Raw genomic sequence first — 24,761 nt, forward strand, 5'->3', positions numbered from 1 at the left:
ATATCGTACATGTCATGGTAAGATTACGTAGTTATTTTAAGGTAAACCTTCAATTTAATTCCTTTAATTTTTTTAACTCTTGAATGCGATGAACACATACATTTACATGTCTTGACAGGCAATATTGTTATGTGAGCAAAAAAGGAGCGAAAGATACCAGAGGAACCATCAAACTCATTATTCGAAAAATAAACTGAGAACACCATGGCTAACCATGAAAACGATAAACAGAAAAATGAAAGTACACAAGAAACAACATAGAAAACTAAAGGCTGAGCAACATGAACCCCAGTAAAAACCGGGGTTATCTCATGTGCTCTGGAAGGATAAGCAGATCCTGCTCCACTAGTGTCTATTTGGAGTGCCGTTCCTGTACAGGATGAAAATTGATGAAACGTTTGAGCAGTTGGAGCCGTTGGTTATATTTTTCCCTCTACGTTTGTTATAATATTGTTTGAGTTTTGATTAATTCGCCCTATTCTAAGTGCAGTTGATCGTTTGGTATGAATGTATACTCCTTTTTTCCTTTGGACTTTATAACAGATAACGTATATCAAGTAATTTGAAAATGGAACTGATATCACTGGTAAGGAAGAAAAAATCCAAAGAGGCAATAGAACTAATCAAAGGAGGATCTGATTTAGAGTATGTGGACGAGGTATACAGTTTCAAGGGTTAAACACCATGCTTTATTTGAAAAGTTTATTTTCAATTTTATTTTTAAGAAACAAAATGCTACCAAATTTGTAAATCGTTTGTTACATGGATTCCTTATATAAACATTGATTATATTTAAGAATTGAATGCTTCTTTTTATAACTTTATTGGGGTGTAAAAGCGTTCACCGAAGTACAATTTGTATGAAGCGCGGAAGCGCTTCATTCTAAAAATGTACGCACGGTCCACGCTTTTACAACCCTATAAAGTTACAAAAAGAAGCATTCAATACTAATACTTATAATTACATTTTTTTAGCTAGAATCATGAAAACACGAGTTTTATGCAGTTTTATTTAATTCACCTGTGCACTTTATTGTGGGACCTCGTGTCATCATGCATGATAAATTTTATTGTCTGATGCAATTGTTTACGGAATAACATGTGATGTTCAGTTAACCAATCAGAATAACGTATTATAAAGAAACATACATTTAATGGTATTATTTAGATATAATCCAAATTCTTCAATTTGCGATAAAAAAATCTTTACACTTAGTGTGTGTATCAATTGTTTGCTCTTATTTTGAATCAGAATGGATGTACCTGTCTGCATTATGCAAGTTCTGCTGAAGGATTGTCAGAAATCATTGTCGCAGCAGCACAGCATGGAGTTGACATTGAACAAAGAGATGAGGTAAATAGTTTGACAGAACTAAAACAATGCAAGTTCGATAAAAAAAAATGTTCAAGAGCAAACTTGATTCAGGTAATAATAATAGTCACATAAAAGATATAGAACAAACACACAGAAAAATAATACTACACAAGCCACATCATAGAAATCTTAAGACAAAGCAACTAAAAAATTGGGGGTGATCCCAGGTGCTTTGGAAGTGTGATCAAATTATGATCAACACATACATGACATAGCATCCGTCGTGTTACTTATGTTATTTCAAATTCAGTAAATAGTTTATCGGTAGATCACTTTCGCAAATAGGGAAATTATTGTAGTGTTATGAAATAAGGAACATATTCGTTATCCTCATTCTGTAAAGCAGTAAATTCGTAGAAGAAACGTTTTCTTCACTGTTTGGAACTCTTAGATTGATATATTTCTTTGAAGCAGCAAGATTTGTTTTAAGGTAATCATTCATTGTCATAATGGAAATACAAAACTGGGAATATCGTATATATTGGGAGATATATATTCCGTATATAAGTGCTGTTGAAATGTTGCTACATATAAATAGACAGTCATAATAAAACAAAACCGACGAAAAGTCTGGTTTTTTTTTCGATAGGCCATATCACAAAACAAACTACACATGGTAATTATAAAAAAAAAGCTATCAAATCAGCAGGCTTCAGATGCCATGACAAAGCAAGAAAAGTTAATTTTCTTAGCGAAAAGTGCATAGCAATCATATTTATGACAAGGTACATGCACAGTGCCATTTCAAAACAAAAAAGTAAATCAGAAATAACAAAGTATCTTTTATATAAGCTTTGGATTTCAAATGTTTTGGCCACGAGCATCACTGAAGAGACATGTATTGTCGAAATGCGTGCTGATGCTGGAAAACTGGTACCGTAAATGTTATTCTTACGAATTGTACATACAAATTTGAATATGTTTTTTTGAGTCAAATAAAATCCGAGCTACATCATGTACATGTTTATAAAAAGACCTGATACATTTAATAATTATTATTATTTGTTTTTTTATTAAATCTGAAAGGACATTGAAATCAATGTTGAATGAATAAGAATGATATCTTATTGCATAGCTGTTAACACTGTCAGTGTTCTTGTATTTCAATTTTCATAGGATGGAGAAACTGCGTTATTTAAAGCTGTCAAAAATTCAAACATTGAATCAGTTGTTGCGCTGGTAGCTTTTAATTCAACAATAAATGTTTTCAATAATGTAAGTAAAACTTTAACATGTATCTATACTGCAAATACAATAATGCATAGGGTTAAAATCAGCAAGAACATAGATAAAACATTTCTTACAATGTACGGCAGGAATATGATAATTTTGCAAACATATACGGAGCGTATCAAAGTCATGGCAATGTGTTTTATTGTTAAAAATACTTTGTTGTAGCATCGTCAGTTGCATTGGTAACACAATCTCTTGTTATTAGCAGCCTTTATGGATCTTACATATGGGCAGTCATATGTACCTTGAAAGCTAGGCCGACCATAAGCGTTTACACAAACAAATTAACTTAAACAATGTGGGTGTTTTTATATTCTCTTTGTTAATTTGGGGTCCATGTTAAATGTCAATCTAACATATTTTCTATTTGTTGTTGTACATGTAGTTAGTTTTTCTTTTGTGAATTATGAAAATCATGTAATGTACGATAATACAGTTGTATAATTATGAAACATATTTTATATTTATGATAAATTAAAATGACTGTTCATACAAGATTTTTGTGTTTGGCTTTCCCAATATAAAAAATAATTGTAGATTGATTTGAAATTTGATGTCAATTGATACTTTAAAATATGTTCAGGATTATCCGTTCAGTTCATTATTGTATTGGTTCTACCTAGGACCGTGTTATTTTTGGAATCTCATAAATATCACTTGTTAGACGATATAGATTTGATCTTGTTTGCTAATGTAAACCGAAATTCGGGAAAAAGTCACCGGATATTAGATCATATAGTATCAAAATCATAATGTAATTCAAACTGTCCGGCTTTCTCTTTAATTAAGATGCAACTTATTTATAATTTTTTTTTCAAAAGTAAAACTTTCTTTTTAGAAAGGACAAAGTCCTTTAGACATAGCGGTTGCAAAGAAAGACACTGCAGTTGTAGAGTTACTGTGCAGTTTAGGATCATCAGTAACTATTGATGACTGGGCAGTTGGAGGTGTTGATGTCGATATCCTTAACAAAGAAGATCAGAACATCATGAAAATATTAATCAACTACCTAGAACGAGAAGCCGAGAATAATTATGGGTATTGTGATAAGCACCAATATGCTTGTTACCACTAACATGTTTGAATTCTGAAACAACCTTATCTTTTTGAAAACTGATAGTTATTTCTTGTTTTCCCTTGTTTCTTTTGAGATAATAATATATCAACATCATTTTACGCGCATTGATTTAAATTATTCTGAGTTTTGTCTCTTTACTGTGATTGTACCTTTGCCTTGCTTTTCATACCATTTTGATATATTCAATAGCACATTTCATTATGTATGATAACAAATATGAAAAATATATATCTATAAGTCGTTTTGCAATCAGACTATCAAAGTTTTTTTTTATTGTAGGAACAATGCTTTTGGAGTCTGCTACGTGAATCCTGGTGAAGATATTTCAATATTTACAGACATAACACTCAATACGGACAATATAAGCACCAACTTTTTCTTATATTGTTCTAAAATTATCCCAGAATACACTGATGTCTCACTACATCTTGGTTTGGAAGACCGAATTTTTAGCGATGTTTACGAAATTAAAACATGGGGTGACACTCCAAAATATTTGGAGTTGGACATCTCTGTACTAGGGTTTGTTGACGAAAATCAGTTAGTTGTAATTATGCCGTTAGATGGTTCCGTAGAAGGCAATATTACAGGCCAGTCAGTTACAGATGGAGAGCACGCAGAGGAGGTTAGTTTGTTTAAATCATCAGTTATTCAGATGCATGTCCTCTTTCTTTGGTCAACAGTGATCATATTTGTCTACTTCTAGCTTGATAATATTATGATTTGAATAGGTTCAAAAGCAAACGCGTTTTCTTGTTCATAACCGAGTCAGTACCGAAAAGTACTATATTTAATGTGCGGATCAGTGTACTGAACACGTACTGAATAACTGAAAAAAATCAAGTTTTCCGCGAGGTATTTTCAGGCATTTGAGAGTTGTTCCATAAAAATGACATTTTCAGTAATGAAAACAGTTACTAGTGAAATTTGCACGCGATATTTTTGTATCCTGAATGTGCCCTAATGTGGGATCTAATTGCCAATTAGGTATTGTACTGTTAAATTTTTAGTTAGCGGTGCAAATTGTTCGAAGCGATGCATAAATGTGCGTAATGATTTCAGGTTTGAATTAATGGCAATACAAATTGACATATGAGACGGGTATCACTAAATTGTGTACATCAGCTCAATAATTAAATGCAGAGAAAAAAATGAATTAAAAATTATTATTGAACTATCCTAACGTGATATAATATCACAGACAGAGTTCGCACACGTCATTAATGGTACCTGTTTTAGCTAACTTTAAATTAAGCGACTGGGCTTGATCTTCAAACACATGTAGTTCGTGACTTCTCAGGTCTAATACACATTTTTGTTATGCAAACCCAAACAGAAACGTACCTTGGAACTTTGTTTACTATCTTACTTATTTAATTTTTCTAAAAGCTCTCTGTACTAATTACTCTTTTTGGGGTTTTCCTATTCTTAAAATTTTTCTCGGTTTGTACTTTCAACACAAATAAATTATGTTGGTGATGTTATTATTTGTATATACATGTATATGTCCATTCTATTCATTCTTATGTTTCAACACGTTTCAATGGGCATTACGACATAGAACCGGCATGTGTGTAATCAAATGTATCTTAAATTTATTATTTATTAACTACCGATGTATGCCTAAAAACAACATGAACAATGTATCTGAAGTCGTTCAGTTATGACTCCATCGACTTTATACCAATAGCTGTAGTTCAATTTAATTGTAATTTAATCATTGTGAACTAAGGCTTAGATATGGACACTTATACTATTTTTCAGTATACGGAATTTGAAATCAAAATAGACTTAACAAGAATGAAGACAGCCACATTCGTCGTATTATCACAGCTTCGGCATGAAGAGTTTGACGTTACGCAAAAAGCAGTCAAAATTATTCCCCAATCAGAAAGTAGTGCAGAAATCAACATACCCGAGGGAGCATTTAAGACACCAGGAAAATTAATGCTTAATGTAGGATACATGTATATAAAAATAATTTATTAAGAATACAGAAAAATATTTCTATAAGTATTTAATCATTAGTGGTTTTTTTTAATGTGGAGACAATAATATATCTGTTGTTTTACCATTACAATATTTAGCATAATGATTGTTTTGCAAGCAATGTTCTTTTTGTAAATGTTTCATAAAGGAGTCTTTGTTCTTCAATTTTCCATATAGCACATCTTCATTTCTTGAGAAGGATGTTTAAATATCTTATTTTATAGTTTCTTATAGGCTTATGAAATAATGTTGTAGCGACTTTTTGTATTATTACTTCAAACATTATGGGAATAAAAAAAAATGCATCGATTTTCTATTTGAGGTAGCTGAGACGAATGATTGGAACAGTGAGGAAACGGTCTTATTCACCAATGTCTTAGATTTAACAATGCAGAATAAAACCCAACCTGTCAAACCTGTAAATGTGAAACTTCCTCTGCATTCACTGACTGTAGTTGTCGATGACCTGATAATAATAGCCTCACATAAAGATATTCCAGAAACAGAAAAAGATTGGGAAATTTGTCCAACAAATATAAAAATTGAAGGGAATATGATATCATTCAGTGCAGCACATTTTACATGGTAGGTTTTTATCACATGTTAGCATGATAAAAGAACACTGTACTGCTAACATATCTTCGACATTATAAACACAGCAAACACTTCAAAACAATTTAAATTGGTAGCCAACGTTAACGTAAGTAGGTTGTAGACATGAGTGATAAATAATATTTTGATAAAAAAAAGATAGTTACCTAGAGGACACGCTATCTGCATCCGCATCGGAACAAACAAATCTCCTCTACATGCGTTTTTCTTGTTCGTATTATGCTAAGATCAGAACACGATATTTTCAGAATGAATGACAATGAACCATCTCACTAGATAATTCAAAGATTATCTATCCAATCAAACTTAAAGCAAACAATATTTAGTCTGCCTAACATTATGCTTCGTGTTGCTTACTCTTTAGTTGTTATGTTTACCAGTCAGGGGCATTACTTAAACAAGTAACAATTAAAATTACCTATACAAGTAATGTTGAAAACGAGGCTAATTTAAATATAACTCATATAAGTTATTTTGCTGAATATTATTTTTATAGGTGTCCAAGAATACAGATTTTAATAGCTACAAATAATTTTCACAGTTATCTGGTTATTTTTCCTTTGATAAATAACTTATTCTTCAGAAACACTATTTAACTTTCCGACGCACTTATCTTTCATACCGACGCTTCTGGGTCATAGATTGGTCTCTTGGGACTATTAAATTATCATTTTCCTCTAAAATCTTGAAGGCAGACTGATATAAATAGATAGATACTTGTGAATTAATTAAGACCTGAAGTTATTTATAATTTGTAACCTAAATCAATTACATATGTGCCTTAGATAAGTGTAATTGCTATTTTTTCAATTGTTTTTAAAATAACTTATTCAAGTAATATTTTTGTCATTATTTTCAAAGTAACCCCTTGTCTCTATACTCCTCTCAAATCTGATAAATTCTTTATTTTATGATATAAAATGTTGTTGAAAATCATGAAAACTACATTTAGTCTATATTTCTATTGAAAATCTAAATAACTCTATTAAGTAAAAAAATTATTTGTTTAGGTAACACCCCTGACTGTTTACATGTCCCTCTATTCTAGAAGTCATACGAGATAAATTCAACTTTCCAATAGACATACTGCTAACTGTTTATTTCGGGTTCAATATTTTTTTTCGTAAAAAATGTATGTCATGACTCTACTATGAATATGTTTTTGTGTATGTATCTTTTGTCATGAAAATGATATTTTTTTTAGTTCAAAACTTTTCATTTCGGTTACATTTGACATTTTAAAACTGAAAATCTATCAACATAGATGAATCAGTTGATGTCTTGAGGTTATTTCATAATCAATAGCTACAAATGTAATTCGCTATAATTGTGGTTTTTGGTGTAGTGTAAGTGATTTACTTATCAATCTTCAGTAAATGGGCATACAAAAATATTTGAATCTTTCTTTGCAATATGAGGTTTGCTGTAATTGGCTTGGCAATTACTATGATAATTGTTCCATTAAAACCTTTAAAAATGCATGTTTTTGGTTGGAATCAGGTTTGCTGTTGGATCAAAGAAAAATTTCCAGAACAGTGCAGAATCCGCAACGTTGGCTGTTCTCCAATACAGACCGACAGAGATATTTGCAGGTCTGAAGAAGGAGACAGATAATAAATTGACCTTAATAGTTGAAATAGCATTGAAACATTTTGGGAAAAGGAGAAGGAAATATTGGAGACAAAAGGGGTTTAGACTGCAGACAATAGAATACAGAGACAGTGTAGTTCAAGATGGGGAAACGCTAAAGGTATACTTATATAGTTATGTTCATTTTTGAATTACATTCACTAAATACCATCATATTCTAGTTTTAAGCTATCCATAAGTGTACTTACATGCTTCGTTTCCAGTCTTAACTATATGTTCAATTCGGTTATTGCAATACATAATTAATACTGCTGTTGTTTTTTTATTTGGTCGGGTTGTTGTCTCTTTGACACATTCCCTATTTCCATTCTCAATTTTATAGTCTTCAATGTTTGCATTTCTTGTTTGGTATTCACAGAAAACAGACTGAAGTAACGTACTGAATATGCTATCTAAGATACCTGTTTCAGTGTCACGTAGTACTTCTCTATTACATAAACTTACTCTATGAAAGGAAGAAATCTAATGTTGATTTTTAACTACACAATGTTTGTCGGGAAACCTATATCTTTAAATATAGAACAATGTTTAAATTTGTTTCCTTTCATATGTAGTGCGTAAACCATTACAAGACAAAATTAATATAAAATTGCAAATAAAGCAATGATTGACAAATCGTGGTGTTCTCTAGCTTTAGCATCATCAAGATATTTTATTCCTTTACCGAAAAAGTTCCTCACCAAAATTGCTAGCCTTATTAGTTTTAAAGCCTTATAATTTGATACTCCATATGATTGTTTCATATACATAAGATTCCTCAGTGACGCTCAGATATTTATAAAACCAAACAAATCTAAATTTGAAGGGCATTGAGAAAGTCGTCCAAAATACGGCCAAGGTCATTTATCCCTTTGATAAGAAAATCGATACTATTTCAAATAATTCATATTTTACAAACGGTTAATTTATAAACAAGAACTATCTTTAAAAAAGATATCCGACGTACCCCGCGGAAGTCTCACATGCGTAGGTGCGTTCTTAAAGTCATGTACGTTCGTACAAAAAAGTTTACATTACAAATTTTATAATTGTCCCGAGCAAAGAGCTATTGGAGAAAAGATCTAGTTCAAATATTTATAGTTTTTTCACTTGCTTTCCATCACGGTATAATTAACAAGACGTTTTTTTTCAAACACAACTACATCACCCACCATGCCAGCATTTTGTCCAATCACAGACATGATTTTCGAGCATACGTATTATGTTGCCATAGCTAAGCGTCCTTAAGTTCAAAGGGAACTATCCGAAACTTTACCAACTACGTCGGAAAAAAATGACAACATTTATATTGGAAGATATCAAACGTGATTTGATACTTCATGATTAATGTTCATATCGAAGTACACATTTTTCATTACGTTTACATCAAACAAATGATAATATAGATCGCGTAAACATATTGGTTTTATCTTAAAATATCCTGTACCAAGTCAGGAAAATGGCCATTGTAATATTGAAATTCGTTTCTGTATCTGTTACATTTTATGTTGTGTTTCTGTTATGCCGTACACGTAGTCTTAAATTTGATGTGTTTATTTCAGATTTAGTTTGTAACCCAGAATTTTTTCTCAATCGATTGATGAATTTCGAATAGTGGTACACTATTGTTGTCTTTATTTATATATCTTTTCTTTTTAATCTTAGATTTCTTTAGAAGGAAATTTTCAGATAGACACAATAAGAAGTTCAAACGAACACATCATATTCAACAATAACAAGAAAGGGAAAGGGAAAGGGAACTATCGTACGTTTTATATTGTTTCTGACCACCAAGAACCACCTATAGGTGACGTCGTTGTAGGCAGGACTACGAAGAAAATAGTTGAACAAACTGTTATTGATAAATTAGAAAACAAACACAAACATGGAATATGGTCGGTCTTATGTAACAACGTGGTTAAAGTAGCAACATCTACAAAAGTAGCAATCAAAAATGGTACTGAAGAACTGGTCAGATTACCAATCGATGGACAACTATTTGGTATTATTTTATTTTTATTTATCTGTTTTAATGTCTTTGTTACATATACAAGTAAAGGTAAATGAGGAATGCATTTTTCTTACCAGATTGTCATCCTGTCTAACCAATTCCCAACTCCTTATTCCAGAGCTTTTAGCTGCGAATCATAATTTATAAAATCTCACCAGTGTCTTAACAGAAATATGAACCAATAATGTTTACAACATCCTCGCTACCTTAATAACAATGTTCTTCTTTCTCTAAAGCATTTGATTGTACCATTAAATTTCGACACTTCGTTTGGAATTACACTTGGAGCTCGGTATTTTGGTGTGTATTTCAGTATTTATTATCTATGAAACAGTTCAAAAGCAAGATTAAAACGTTGAAATGTCAGATCCAATTGTCTGAAAGTGAATGCAGTCTTTTAAATTTGCATTAACAAAAGATACATAAACAAATAAACAGTAATAGAGTTGTTTGCACTATCATCAGTCTGTTTGATTTACAGAAGCCTTTTCAGTTCGTTAAATTTAGCAAAAGCCTTTTCTATTTAACAAAAGATACATAAACAAATAAACAGTGTTATCGTTGTCATCATTAGAGCAAGTTTGTTCGAATCCATAGTATGTGGTCTTTAGTTTTTAACCAGGCTTAAGATCGAATACAAACATTTAAAAAAGTGCTTTATAACGGAATAGTCATGGTGATTGAGTAAGCAAAATACATTACTGAAGAGACATATTTTTTTCGAAATGCGCATCTGGTGCAACAAAATTGGTACCGTTGATTTTATTATTGCCTTTACACTACAGCAAAAGTTACATTTATACATTTATACTTTTTGAAATAAAATCAACAAATTGATGATTAAATAATAGAATTTAAATCTATACTTAAAGCATTAATCAGTTAATTATTTTGTAGATGAAAACCAAGATGTGCGTGTAAATATAGATGATTCACATTGTAAGTTTAGTATTAGTTAAATCGAAAAGAAAACTTATTTAAATAAAGTTACACTAAAAGCTTAAGTATATTGATGATCGTACAGTTTGAGTGATGACTATTTTTTTTCACTCAACGTCTTAATGGTTATTTATTGTTTCAGCTTTTACAAATGCGTGTGTCCTTTCACAGTGAAAACATATTCATTTAAGAAGTAGCGTTATATTCTCATGATTATACTAACAATTATTAGTAGAAAGAGCACTATATATGTAAAATGTTATCAAAGTATCAAATACCTTTTTCATATTCAACAAATGGCGTAATAAACCTAAACATATCTTTTTAGGTCTAATCTCAGTTCTTTTCAAAGAGAAGGGATGCCGCTAACTAAGAATGTGACCTACCGAATTAAACTTATTATCGGGTTTACACTAGCATAAGATCCTGGGATCACTCAATTCTCAATTTTATTTTTAGATGTTTGTGTTGCTAAGACCTTACTTTTCTATGTTGTCTTGTGTATACTTATATGTCTCTGATTGTTAATGTTTTCTTCTTCTTTAGCCAAGTCATTGTCAGTTTATATTCGATTTATGAGTTTAAATTTCCTCTGGGACGTTTCGTCCCTTGTCTTTGAATGCTGTCATTTTTGTAAATTGTGAATCTTTTTGTTCTAATAGTTATAAATAAAATACTGATTGAAGTGATTTACAAAAATACATAAATGATTTTAATGTTAGACAGGCTATGGACAGTTTTCCTTTGGGTATTCGTCATTTTGAATATTTGGAACAAGATGTTTATTTGTTTTGATTGGTTAAATAAGAAATGATTATGTTATATGTTCAGAAGACACACTGTGTTTTTTGTTTGGTTAATAAAAGTTTTTCACTGCATATGAAGTATCAATTGACATAGTTCCTTCGGGATTCAATAATTGCAATATTTATAATAACATAATCAGGTTGACGTATCAATTTGTATCATTTAATTATTTTTAATCTTTAAGGTACAATTCCTGTCCTTCGAAAATCATCATTATTTCGACTCGGACAACAACTCAGTGAAGATGAATGTTATAAACTTGGAGTCAAATTGAATATCTCCGATGAGAAACTGTCGAACATAGATTCCAAATTGGATTTTAAAACCGCTATGTTCGAAATATGGCGACCTCCAAGGCCTAATGAGACTTTAGTGTTTAATTTGGTTATAGCACTTAAAAAGATACGCATGGGAAATGAAGCCGATGCCGTACAAAAAGCTTTTGTTGACAATGTAGAATTCAACCCTGATTGTTAAAAATATATAATGCCTTAAGCATTAAAAATATGGAAAAAATATCATATTTCTCTGATCGTTAGTGTACTGTTTTCTTCTTCTTGAGCCATGACATTGTCAGTTTATATTCGATTTATGAGTTTAAATTCCCTGTTGGACCTTTCGTCCCTCGTCTTTGAATGCTGTCATTTTTGTAAATTGTGAATCTTTTTGTGCTAATAGTTATAATTAAAATACTGATTAAAATGATTTACAAAAATGCATATATGATTTAAATGTTAAACAGTCTATGGATATTTTTCTTTTGGGTATTCGTCAGTTTGAATTTTTAGAACAACATGTTACCTGTTTTGTTTTGTCTCATGAAAAAATAGATGATGGTGTTACATGTTTAAAAGACATACTGTGTTTTTTTGCTTGGTTTATAAAAGTTTGTCATTGCTTATGACGAATCAATTGACATTGTTCCTTCGGGATTTAAAACTGTAATATTTATAATAACATAATCAGGTTGATGTATCAATTTGTATCATTTAATTATTTTTAATCTTTGGCACTTAAAAAGATACGCATGGGAAATGAAGCCGATGCCGTACAAAAAGCTTTTGATGCCAATGTAGAATTGAAACCTGATTGTTAAGAATATATATTTAGTGCCTTACACATTTAAAAAATATCTAAACGATCTGTTTGTATTGATTTAAATATCATCGCTTATGTAGATGAAATAAATTGCATCCTGCCTTAGACCTTTCTACTACACAAATACATGTGTAAATATACCACTAAGCAGAAAACGCCACATACTATTTTCCTGGTAACTTGTTACTGTTGTGATTCAACTGTAATATTTAAAAAAGAATCGGTTAGAGAATTGAGTAAAGGCACTTTTAGTTTCATTCAATTACAGATACAACGTTTCAGAAGGAAAGCACTGTAGCGTTTAAGCCTTAATTTTATTTTGAAGGATAAACTAATCCTTGTCAATTATCTGTAAATAATAGTTATATTTGAACTCGCTATGAAACACAAGTTAAGTTACTGAAATTATATATTCTCGCCGTTCTTAAAACTTGTAAATATTTTCTACAATGTTGTTAGTTTTCTTGGTTAGACAATTAAGTATGTGTCATGTGTAGGCCTTCTTAGTGGTATAAGTTTTGAACATTGGTAAAATCAGATTAATTCATATTATGTGTTGTCGTGTGTATTATATGGTCAATAATCTGAACCGAGACTAACCAACAACCAGGTGTAGAACAATAAAAGCGTCCGCATTTTACCACGTTTCTTCTCATATGTTGTGTTTTTCAAACAGGATTCGTTAAACCGAGATAACATTGGGTAATACTTTTGGTAAAAAGGATAAAAATATATTATTCAGATGAGGATATATAAACTAGACCCAATCAGAAAAAGTTTGGATTGTTAACAGACAGAAAATATTCAATATATCTGACCGTGACTTTAAATAAAATTATTCCTTGATCTTTTTGTTGTTGCCAAATGTTTGAAGGAAACTTTGATTCATCTAAGGAAGGAGAGGAGGCTTAAAAGGAAAAGTTCGTTGCCATAACAATGTTAACCATTTTTGTAAGAAAAATTAAACCTCAATATTCAACAGTTATATTTTAAATAGAAAACTACAGCATGCATATAATTTATGAGTGGTTGTAATCTAGTTAAATAAAGGCAACAGTAGTATACCGCTGTTCAAAACTCATAAATCCATGGAGAAAAAACAAAATCGGGGTAACAAACTAAAACCGAGGGAAAAGCATTAAACATAAGAGGAGAACAACGACATAACACCGAAACGTAACACACACAGAAACGGACCAAGCATCCGACAAAACACCACGAGAATAACAAATATAACATGAAAACCAAATACATGAATTTGGGATAGACAAGTACCGTGCCACGTCTTATCTCAATATCTAGTTAAAATTATCCTTCGTAAATCTTACGTAAATCTTACGGACTCCATCACAGGTTGATTGTTCATTATGACATATCTTTTAACTTATAATAGCTGATATGTCCACTACACTATTTTACCCTTCCCCGAATGAAACTTAACAAATCAAAACTGTCACCGGCCTTTAAATTACATAAACAATTTGACGTTGTATGTGAGAATCCGGATCTGATCACCCTTCCGAAGCGCACGAATCAGTTTTTTTTTATATGATCATCCTCTAAATTCCTATCTGTTACATAGCGAAATTAAGGACGATTAAAACACACAGGAACACTAAAATTCGCCTTAGGCAAATCATTGTGCAACACTCGACTGCTTTCATAGAAAACATTGTCTGGTCAACGGTGAATACCCATGAAGTATTACGGCAAGGGTTTTTATTAAATTTTGTCAAAAGGTTAATTACATGCAGGAAGAAGTATGAGAATGGATTCCAGATTCAAGCAAATTAGTCTAGTTATCGCACTTTTCACGTTTGAAAAAAAAATATTTCTTTAAAATTAATAAAATACTAATTACCTCTATAAAAAGGCACAAAAGATACCAAAGGGACATTCAAAGTCATAAATCTAAAACAAACTGACAACGCCATGGCTTAAAATGAAAAAGACAAACAGAAAAACAATAGTGCACATGACACAACATAGACAACTAAAGAATAAACAACACGAACCCCACCAAACACTAGGGGTGATCTCAGGTACTCCGGAATGGTAAGCACATCCTGCTCGACATGTAGCACCCGTCGTGTTACTTATGTGATTACAAATTCGGTAAATAGTCTGATTGTTCACATATATGACAGGAAAGGGGATTGTAGTTACGACTTAAGGAACATATCCGATATCATTTGTGAAACGGTTATTCCATAACGGTCAACCAACTCGTGATGGCGTCCGTAAAAATTACAAAGGGATGATTTCAACTTCACCATTTGGAACTCTTGGTTAAATAGCTTCCTTGTAAGCAGCAATCCTCTATCGAGAAAACCATGATAGGAAATGCAAGCACGGGAATATCGTATCAATTGGGAGATATATACCCCGTATGCAGGTATATATCGTCCAAGATAATATTTCAAATTTCTAATACATAAAAACTCACGACTGTCTCAACAAGAATTAAAAGTTTTGTTATATGCAACCCTTTACAACTGTTTTATAAATCTATATTGATACTTAACATTAGTGTCATCTGAAATGTTGGAACTGGAACTGCATTTTTTTCCCCAGAAATCCCAACACACATTTGCGACATTCAAGCTCTTCGACTGAATTAAAGTATCTACGCATTATTTTGAACCTGGCTTGTAAGTCATTTTTTGTCATGTTGGCATATGATAAAGTCATGTTTAATGATAAGATGCAAAGTATTTTATGTCTCATACTATTTCTTTTTGAACCTGTCCAAAAGTTCTGATTTCAACCGTACACTACATAATTTGTTGCATTATATTTAAAATTAGTTTTTCGAAGGTTCAATTCCAGGTAGTAGGAACTGTCATGACCAGGTCGGAAAAGATTTATGAGTTTGACTGTCCCTTTGGTATCTTTCGTCCCTCTTTTATGGAATAACTGTTTCAAAAATTATATCGGATATGTGCCTTACGTCGGAAATTCTATCCCCTTCCCTTTCATGATTGTGACTACGAAATTAGACTTTTTACCGGATTCGATATCACATAAGCAACACGAAGGGTGCCACATGTGGAGCAGGATTTACGTACCCTTCCGGAGCACATGAGAGTACCCCTAGTTTTTGGTGGGGTTCGTGTTGTTTATTCTTTAGTTTTCTATGCTTTGTCATGATTGATGTTGTTTGTCTTTTTGTCTTTTTCATATTAGCCATGGCGTTGTCAGTTTGCTTTAGATTTATGAGTTTGACTGTCCCTTTGGTATTTTTCGTCCCTCTTCTATGTCATATTTGTATAGGAATCGGATCTGAACCGGAAGTTGTGTATTATTGATAATTTAAATAACATAGAAAACAAAAGGAGTGTTTATTGTTTATAGTTTATTATTAGAAAAAACTCAGACTGAGTAATGGGAGCATATTTATATACACAATATTGATTACAACATAGTTCATAATACAAACAGAATACATTTTTAACTTATACATCTTCAGAAATAAGTTTGTGTTTCTCACAGTTTTAAATTAGACTAGCATCTTTTCTACCTTGTGAATAAAAATTGACAGCTGAGACAGCACATTACTATTACTATATTTAAGCATGCCAAGTACTTTTTTTTCATTTAGATATTTTAAATAATATGGAGGTATGAACTTCCCTCTTAAATCATTAACTTTACAGTTGGTACATTTACATATATAGTGGTATACATCCCCAAGACCAGCTTTACAGAGAGGACAAATCCTCTCATTTCGTGATACATTTCTCCATCTTTCTGTTTCTATTGGAAACTTTGTATTACATACCCTTAATTTACATATGTTTACCCTATGACTCCGCCTTAATTTTAACAGGAAAATTATTTATTTCACTAAAGCCACAATCATTAAACACAGATTTTACATAGTTAAACCACTTTAAATTGCAGCCTTCATGATCATGCATGTACCAAAGTAACTTATAAAGTTTACCCGATAGTTTTTTGTTATCATTGTTTGCTAGATTGTGCCAAAAACATACAATTTTTGACTTGATCTGCAGTTCAAGTGGAAATCTTCCAAGTTCCCCATATGCCATAAAATTTGGCGTAGATGATCGCACACCCAAACTGCGCTTACAAAACTGCAGATGTAACTTTTCAGTATTTTTTTTTATTTTCAAACCCCCATATTTCCGAGGCATAGGTCAAAATAGGAACCACCAACGCATCAAATAATTTTAGCTGTAGATCAATCGGGAGGGAGATATTTTGTATCTTATGGTAAAGAGCATAAAGTACTTTTTGAGCTTGATCTACCAATTGTTTACGAGCTTGAAAGAAATTTCCGTTGTAATTAAACAGCAGACCAAGATAAACATATGAACATATGCGAATGGTGTATTTTTTTATAAGCACTATTGACCTACAATAGTTTTATATAAAGCAATATTCGCTGATTTGAAACGTTGTGTTAACGTAATTCCAACTAACAAACTGGAGCGCGTTATTTTAGTAGTATAGATGGGTTTTAACCTCGCAAAGTACATACAGTATGTTCATCACCTTATTAAAGGAATTACTGATATTTGTTCCGTCTATAAAAAAATGTTGTGCGATGTGAGTTATTTACAGTGTGCACCACATTTTGAATGTTATTTCGAACATACTGACAAAATATTACAGTTTTTTTTTTATAATGTAATACTTAATTCATTTTAAATTGGCGTAAATCATAAAAAAAACGTTGATGACGTCATGGTCACATGACAAAATTGTGTCTTTATAAACTTTAAACAAAACGACGTAAGGCAATCAGAAGACTTGCTACATTCGAAATTAAATTATATGCAGGTAAACTTTATCCTATTAGTTTACTTTTGTTTCCGTGTGTGGTTATTACTACCCTATTCATGTTTTACGAAATAAAAAAAAGAAGGGAAAACATTCAATCGTATAATACATGTCGATGTGAATCCAGAAAAATCAAATTAGACATCATATGCTCATCATTTGTAGAACATAGAATAAAACACACTGTAAATCAGTGGTAGTCGTTTTTCTTCATATGTTACATATTTAATTAGCTTTTCGTTATTTATTTCTGCTTATATTAGGCCGTTAGTTTTCTCGTTTGAATTGTTTCAAATTTGCCATTTTGGGGTCTTGTATTATAGCTAGCTGACTATGTGGTATGGGCTTTGTTCAATATTGAAGGTTGTACGATAACCTATAGTTGTTATAGCATGTATCACATGGTTTCTTGTGGCGAGTTGTCTCATATTGGCAACCATACCCCTTCTCTTTTATATATTGCATTGGATGGACAGAAAATATTACCAATTTATTGTTAGACACTTTATTAAAAGAACAATGTTAGTTTATGTATAGTTGATCAACGGATGTATATGAATTGAAATATAAAAGTATATAGAAATGTTAAGTTTTATTTTTGTTATGAGAATACAATAAGTTGATTTTCCCTCTGATATCATATACCATTAGTAATGTATATGTTGTCACATGAAATGTAATGTGAAAGAATCGCTTGTGCATGTTGTGTGTGATATTTTTAGTTTATAGATCCGTCAAATTCATATTTTGACATGGTGGTATTCTTTTTTGGTTGATAAACGCTACTTCTAGATAGCTTAAGGATGTCTGCTGGTCATGTTTTTGAATTCTTGTCATATTTTCGATTTTCTCAGGTTTTATCCATACAAATGTATTAAAATATTTTTTACACGAGACCCCACTTTTGTCTTCATAAATCTGTTCAATAGATCATTGATGACCATTTGAATTTTTGTCATGAAATCCTTGTTATTTTTTCTTGGTTTAAAGGGTAAAAAACAATTCCAATGTTAACAAATAGTAAAGTCTGAAGAAAACCCTTTTCCCGCCATCTTCTAAATGTCTCGTATTTTGAAAACTACACACGAGACTATCGATTTTATTACTTCATTTTTTTTAAATATCAAAGTTGTTTTCATTTTAAGCAATCACATGAAATCCTTGTTATTTTAAATTCGAGCAGCAGACATCCTTAAACTCAAGCACTGTAACCTGTCAAATCTTGCATTATATTATTTTATTATTGTATTGTCGTATGTTATCAGTCTCTTGTCGTATTGTACAATGTTGTATAAATAAGAAAGTGCGGTATGAGTGCAACAATATAACTCGCAATCTAAGTAATAGTGAAAGGAGAGTGAACAATTATAGGTCAAAGTGTGGCCAGCGACACGCAGCCTTGGATCACAACAAACAGCAAACTAAAAACGGACCCATAATGATTTGTTTTAACCAATTTAAACAGTGTAATCTCAATAAAATGAAAAAGCAGTAAAATGCATGAAACACATCAATTAACGACGACGATTGAAGAACTATCCCTGACGTAGGAAAATTGCAGCAAATTTAAACGTTAAAACACGAGTAAAATTGCCACCCAAAACCAAAACAGTAGTGTTACACTACAGCATAAAATATCATTTCAACTGGATGAATTTTATTTAAAAAAAAAAAGACGCAAACAAAAGCCAGATAAAGAAAAAAAGTGTGATACAATTATAATTACCACTAAATGGTCGTTATTTTGATGTTTTTATACTTCATTTGTAAATTGTTGAAAGATACTAGCATATGAAATTATATAAGTTAAGTGTTTTGTCACCAATATAGATTAGGGAATATGTAGGTCGTTGATTTACATATAATAAATCAATTACAAATAAAATTTGAGAAAGACTGAGAAAATTGCATTTAAACAAAGCAAACCTACTGTATGAACAGCGAGAGCGTCTTACATCATAGTGCGGTGACATACGCGTTTTAAACAATTCTGTCAAAAGTTTAAACCCTTAATAACACTCGGTTCAAAATAAAAAAAAGAAAAATATGTGTACTATCTTTTCCTGTTTAATTTACAGTTTTATTTACAGTCACTGTGGTAGATACTAATAACAAAGTTGACAAATAGTGGACTTAAGGTTAATTGGGATGTGATAAAAAGCATCTATTATATAAACAAAGATGTGGTATGAATGTCAATGATACTTTGTGTACCCAATATATTTGGTATATAGTTGAATGTAATTATATAGTAGATATCAATACTGTGTATATTATTAGATCATCACAGGAGTTTATAATTCGGTATTTAGTATATTAAATAGATATTTTATTTTGTGGTATTATTATTTGGTCATTACAGGAGTTCATAATTTATTACTAAGTATATTAAATAGATATTTTAGTTTGTGGTATATGATAGGAATCAAACTATGACGGATTCATAGGATTATTTACACAAAAATAACTGTTCAACAAAAACTTTAAATGATTCATTTAAAGGTTTGAAATTTCATATTGAAACAAAATCAGATATGCTAATATTTATAGTAAACAATGTTTAAATGAAGTATTGTTTACAATTATTCGCATAATTAAGTCTAATACTAGATTGTACACCATTTGATTTTCTGGTGTAGTTTATTCAGTGTGAACAATATTATAAAAATACATGTATTCAAACATATTATTCGATATTTTCTTTAATACGCTATTTAACTACGGACATCTTAGTTGTTGGAAGTATACATTGCTTATACTGATTGTTTTGATATAGTCCCGTAGCTATCACAGAGCAATTGAAGTATCAACATAGTTTCTTTCTTTCATATGTATTAACAATGTTATTTCAACTGATCGGGTGGAACGTTTGTTTTAATTTGCATATGGACAGCTTATTTGAAGATATGCGTGATGAGGATGATTGCCGTTATAATCATTATTAAATCTTAATCACCTATCAGTGACACCAAACACATATACAAAAGAACTGAGTATTTGACATGGGACGAATAACGGGACAGTTCATTGATGAGTTTAACCCAAAACTCCTGTCGTTAGATGAACTAATATTAACTAAGCGTACTTCTAAAATCCCGCCTGGTCAACATGGTCAAGTGAAATCAATCCAGTAATAATCAAGCAAAATTATAACGTAGCATTGCGTTATCGTTGTGTACAACATGTTCTTGTTGCAGGGTTTAAATGGTTAAATGTAATAGTAACTTGAACAAAAGGATGCTTTTAGATATTATCAATTTGCATTTTTTTTTCTTTTATTTGTTCAGGAATAGTCACATTTCCATATATTCCAAAGTACAATTGAAATGATTGAAAACGACGGATATAAAAGTGATTTTACATATTAATTGTCAGATAAGCTAAAAAGCAATAAAATTTGTGACATCATATAATGAATTGAAAGATATTGAAAAAGGCTGGTTTTTTTCTTTTATAGCGTGTATACATGATTAATTATTTAACAAACTATCTTCAAACACATTCGATATCTCCGATGTGCACAACAAAAGATATTTGAAATAACAACTTATATCGTTATTGTCAAAGACGCATTACGATATTTATAAAATTCAAACAAAATTTAATGACCAAAACGAGAATCATAATACATTGACGATAATGAAACAAAAATGTTAGCAAATTAATATTCTAACAGTTGTACTCTTTGCATAAGGTCACTACATAATAGAGTTATCAAAAGACGTATTTCGACCTTGGACTTCTTCATCAGTCAAAATACTTCTATCATGTTAATCATGATATTTATTCTTTCTATTGAAAAAGCTGTAATTGTATAATGATAAATTGCATTGTATATGTTTATAGCATGCTTCTTAAGCTGTTTGTTATTGACCAGAACAAGGAAAACATGCGTCACTACTTGTGAAAGTCACATCTAGAGATAAACGATCAAAACACCTACAGTGTCACCAGCCTAATGTGACAAATAAGTATTTGTTAAATGTTTGTCTATTTTACCTATTATGTCTGTTGTGTTTATGCGTTGTAAATATACTGAGTGCCAATAAAAACGCAACACTTGTAAATCTCTAATATCTAAAAAAAAAAAAAAAAAAAATATAAAAATTATTTTTAAAATGAATAACCATAACATGTATAACTGTCAGACGTCTCTCGACACATTAATCTCAGATAATTTAAGAAAAAAAGTACAGAAAATGAGTCGAGTGCACGGTGATTTTACGCACGAGCGATTTTCTCATGTTTGTTTTTGAAATGCTAAATAATTGATATTTCCCATCCTTTTTTCTAAGCCACTGCAAAAAATTAAGGCACCAATGCCTAGACTTTCAGACTACCAGAGACATTTAGTCTGGGGCATGGTGCAAAGATGTTATTTAAGTCGTGAAATTGCACGCATAATGATGTGTTCGGCCGCTGTTTGCGCACAAGTGAATACTTAAATGATTGTTCAATGGCCGCCGTTTGCGCACAAGTGAATACTTAAATGATTGTTAGATTGTTAAATGATGATAGCATTACGACGCAAAATTCGCCTTAGATGGACACAACGGCGTCAGATATGATCACACAGGCAGTGGATGGGTGAATCAAGATTCCATCTTCGCTGTAGTGATCGACGAAGTCGTGCTTGTAGACGAAGAAGAGAACGATACGCAGATTCATGTATCCACAAGACAGATCGTCGGGGTAGTGGCAGTGTCATGATATTGGGAGGAATATAGTTTAAGCATAAAACTTCACTCATCACTATCATTGGCAATGTAAAATCCCAACACTACCTTGATGAAGTTTTACTGCCGACGGTTTTACTATTTATGATCAGGCATCATGATGTTAATTTTGTTTCAACAAGATAACGCTCGTGCACACTCCGAAAGACTCACAACTGATTTCATCAATAACCATGTTCAGAAATAACCATGGCCAGCCTTTTCGCAGGATTTGAGTTCAATTTGACACTTTGGGGATCAAATTTGACAAGCTGTAAGACGACAACAGCCAATACCCGTTACGCTGCACCAACTTGAAATTGAATTGCCGGAAGAATTGACAAACATCCCACAACACTGTATCCCACGTCTAATCAGGTCAATGCCACGTCGTTGTAGAGATTACGTTGCAGCACGTGGTGGATATATTCGTTATTGTGACAGAGAGTTATTGAAGTGAAGTGTGTATTGCATGAACGCATTGCATTCGAATCGTGCAAATTGAACATCTTTGTTTGACTTTTTCTTTAAATAAACCCATAAACATGCATTACCAATTACTGTTACAGTAGAGAAAATATTATTTTTATAAAAAAATGATTTAAAAAAACAATAGTGTTTCGATTTTAATATCGCTCAGTATATAATGGCATGTGATGTGACTGTGATACAAGTGAGAGATTTGACGCTATACAACCAGGTTCATTTTACCGTTTTCTTCTTCGAAAATGCATATTCCATGTCAGGAATATGACAGTTGCTGTCTATCAGTTTGATGTGTTTTAACATTTGCTTTTGCCATTTGATAAGAGAATTTCCGTTTTGAATTTTCCTTGGAGTTCAGCAATTTTGTGCTTTTGACATTTCCCAACATCCTGCTGTAACCTACTAATTTTCATGGTCCCAAATAATGCCTATCCTTGTAAACAAAAACTTAGTATTCCGACGCCAGGCTTAAATTGACATTTTTCTGGTCCCTCAGTGTGTTGGATTAGGTAAGTTAGACTGTACAAAGAAAAGCTATACAGGATTCCATGTTTATGGAACATCAAAGATATGGACCTAATGCCAATGCAAAAAAATAAAAATAAACACTGCAAGATTTATTTTTTTTAGTTCATAGCGCTTTATTGTGTATACCGAGGAACATTCGACACTAAACGATTTTTTTAACAAGGGATGTAAAACTACACCGTCGAGTTGGAATCTATACTACCAAAAGAGTCATATAGCTTTTACTGTATAAAACGATAATTATAAAACGAAAGAAGCATAGTAATAATAATTATATTAAAACAGTTGTATGTTGACCTAATAGAACAGATTAAACTGATTCATTATCGTGTTATCACTATGCAACATACATATTTTAACAATTATCAAACAATAAATTGTTAAAGACGATTAAATACCTCAATACTAGTGGATAGAGTATTTGGATAAATATCATCATTGATTTTGAATGGAATTCCATGTCATGTTTAATAAGAAGTTGCCAATTAATAACTAGAGTACTACAAACTTTGTTCCGCAAATAATCTTTGATCGGGCTTGCTACCAATTTAGGTAAGAAAAATTTAGCATTTCTACTTTGTTTTGTTGTGTATTAATATGTAAAAACCATTATAAACGTAATGTCATCAATACATGTATCTAATCATACTCCGATATATTACTTGTCGGCTCAATGAATATAATTATTACAGTTTCAATAGTCCGTTAATCGAAATATTTGCTTTTGAGTTTACTGTTTTATGACATGTTTAAACATTGAAAGAAAGATAAAGACTTTTCAAACTGAACATGATGAAGGCATCTACCATTTTATGATATGTTTAAACATCTTATAACGTTTTTTGTTAATTTGCAATGTTCTTCTAAAAATTGTATTTTGTCTGACCTTTTCGCTATTTTGATGTTGTAGTCAGTCAAAACTAGACGACAAGCGTCTGGATAGACAACATCAGTTCACATAGACGTTTAGTATGCTTAATGCTAAGTGCAATTTTTTTAATATTTGTTTTAGATATTTTTGACATATAGCTTCAACGATTTTCGGTATACATCTTTGGATTTCCAATATTTGGCTTTGATCGTTCCTGATGAAGTATAATGAAGGTTAATCTAGAAAAGCGCTTCGGACGCAAGAAATTATTAAACGTGTTGTTTTCATTTTTTCCCAAATCATGTTGATCTCGAATTCACATGTTTTTGTCTTTCATTCCTCATGTCCATTATTGCCTACCTGACTTGAAAATCCTTTAAAGTTCTGGCTGGTGCATGTTGCACGCACTCTAAGATGTGTTTTGCTTATCATATGTAAAGCGATTAAAGCGTGCCATCTGATTTAAGTTACTGGGTTTGAATGGATTTGATTTGACATGACAATAATAAATCAGGAGTGTTTTTTGTATATTTTATTGATATTATCTGGATATTTTTACATTATATCTTTGTACATATAACATA

General features: G+C 31.4%; 1 protein-coding gene across 1 annotated transcript; it reads left to right on the top strand.

The window, feature by feature from the left end:
* The first annotated feature begins 568 nt into the window (after positions 1-568).
* On the top strand, positions 569-12,526 carry LOC139526355 (uncharacterized). Its single transcript, XM_071321491.1, has 10 exons — positions 569-658; positions 1,253-1,354; positions 3,447-3,646; positions 3,966-4,311; positions 5,451-5,642; positions 5,998-6,260; positions 7,788-8,037; positions 9,582-9,918; positions 10,825-10,866; positions 11,858-12,526. Exons 1-10 carry the CDS (start codon positions 569-571, stop codon positions 12,148-12,150), a joined length of 2,115 nt encoding a protein of 704 aa, XP_071177592.1. The 3' UTR covers positions 12,151-12,526.
* The last annotated feature ends 12,235 nt before the right edge of the window (positions 12,527-24,761 follow it).

The sequence above is a fragment of the Mytilus edulis genome, chromosome 6 (genome assembly GCF_963676685.1).
Source record: "Mytilus edulis chromosome 6, xbMytEdul2.2, whole genome shotgun sequence".
Classification (NCBI taxonomy): Eukaryota; Metazoa; Mollusca; class Bivalvia; order Mytilida; family Mytilidae; genus Mytilus; species Mytilus edulis.

Coding starts and splice junctions, on each gene's coding strand:
- LOC139526355 (XM_071321491.1), top strand. CDS start 569: ATGGAACTGATATCACTGGTAAGGAAGAAAAAATCCAAAGAGGCAATA. Junction 4,312..5,450: donor ATGGAGAGCACGCAGAGGAG/GTTAGTTTGTTT, acceptor ACTATTTTTCAG/TATACGGAATTTGAAATCAA. Junction 6,261..7,787: donor AGTGCAGCACATTTTACATG/GTAGGTTTTTAT, acceptor GGTTGGAATCAG/GTTTGCTGTTGGATCAAAGA.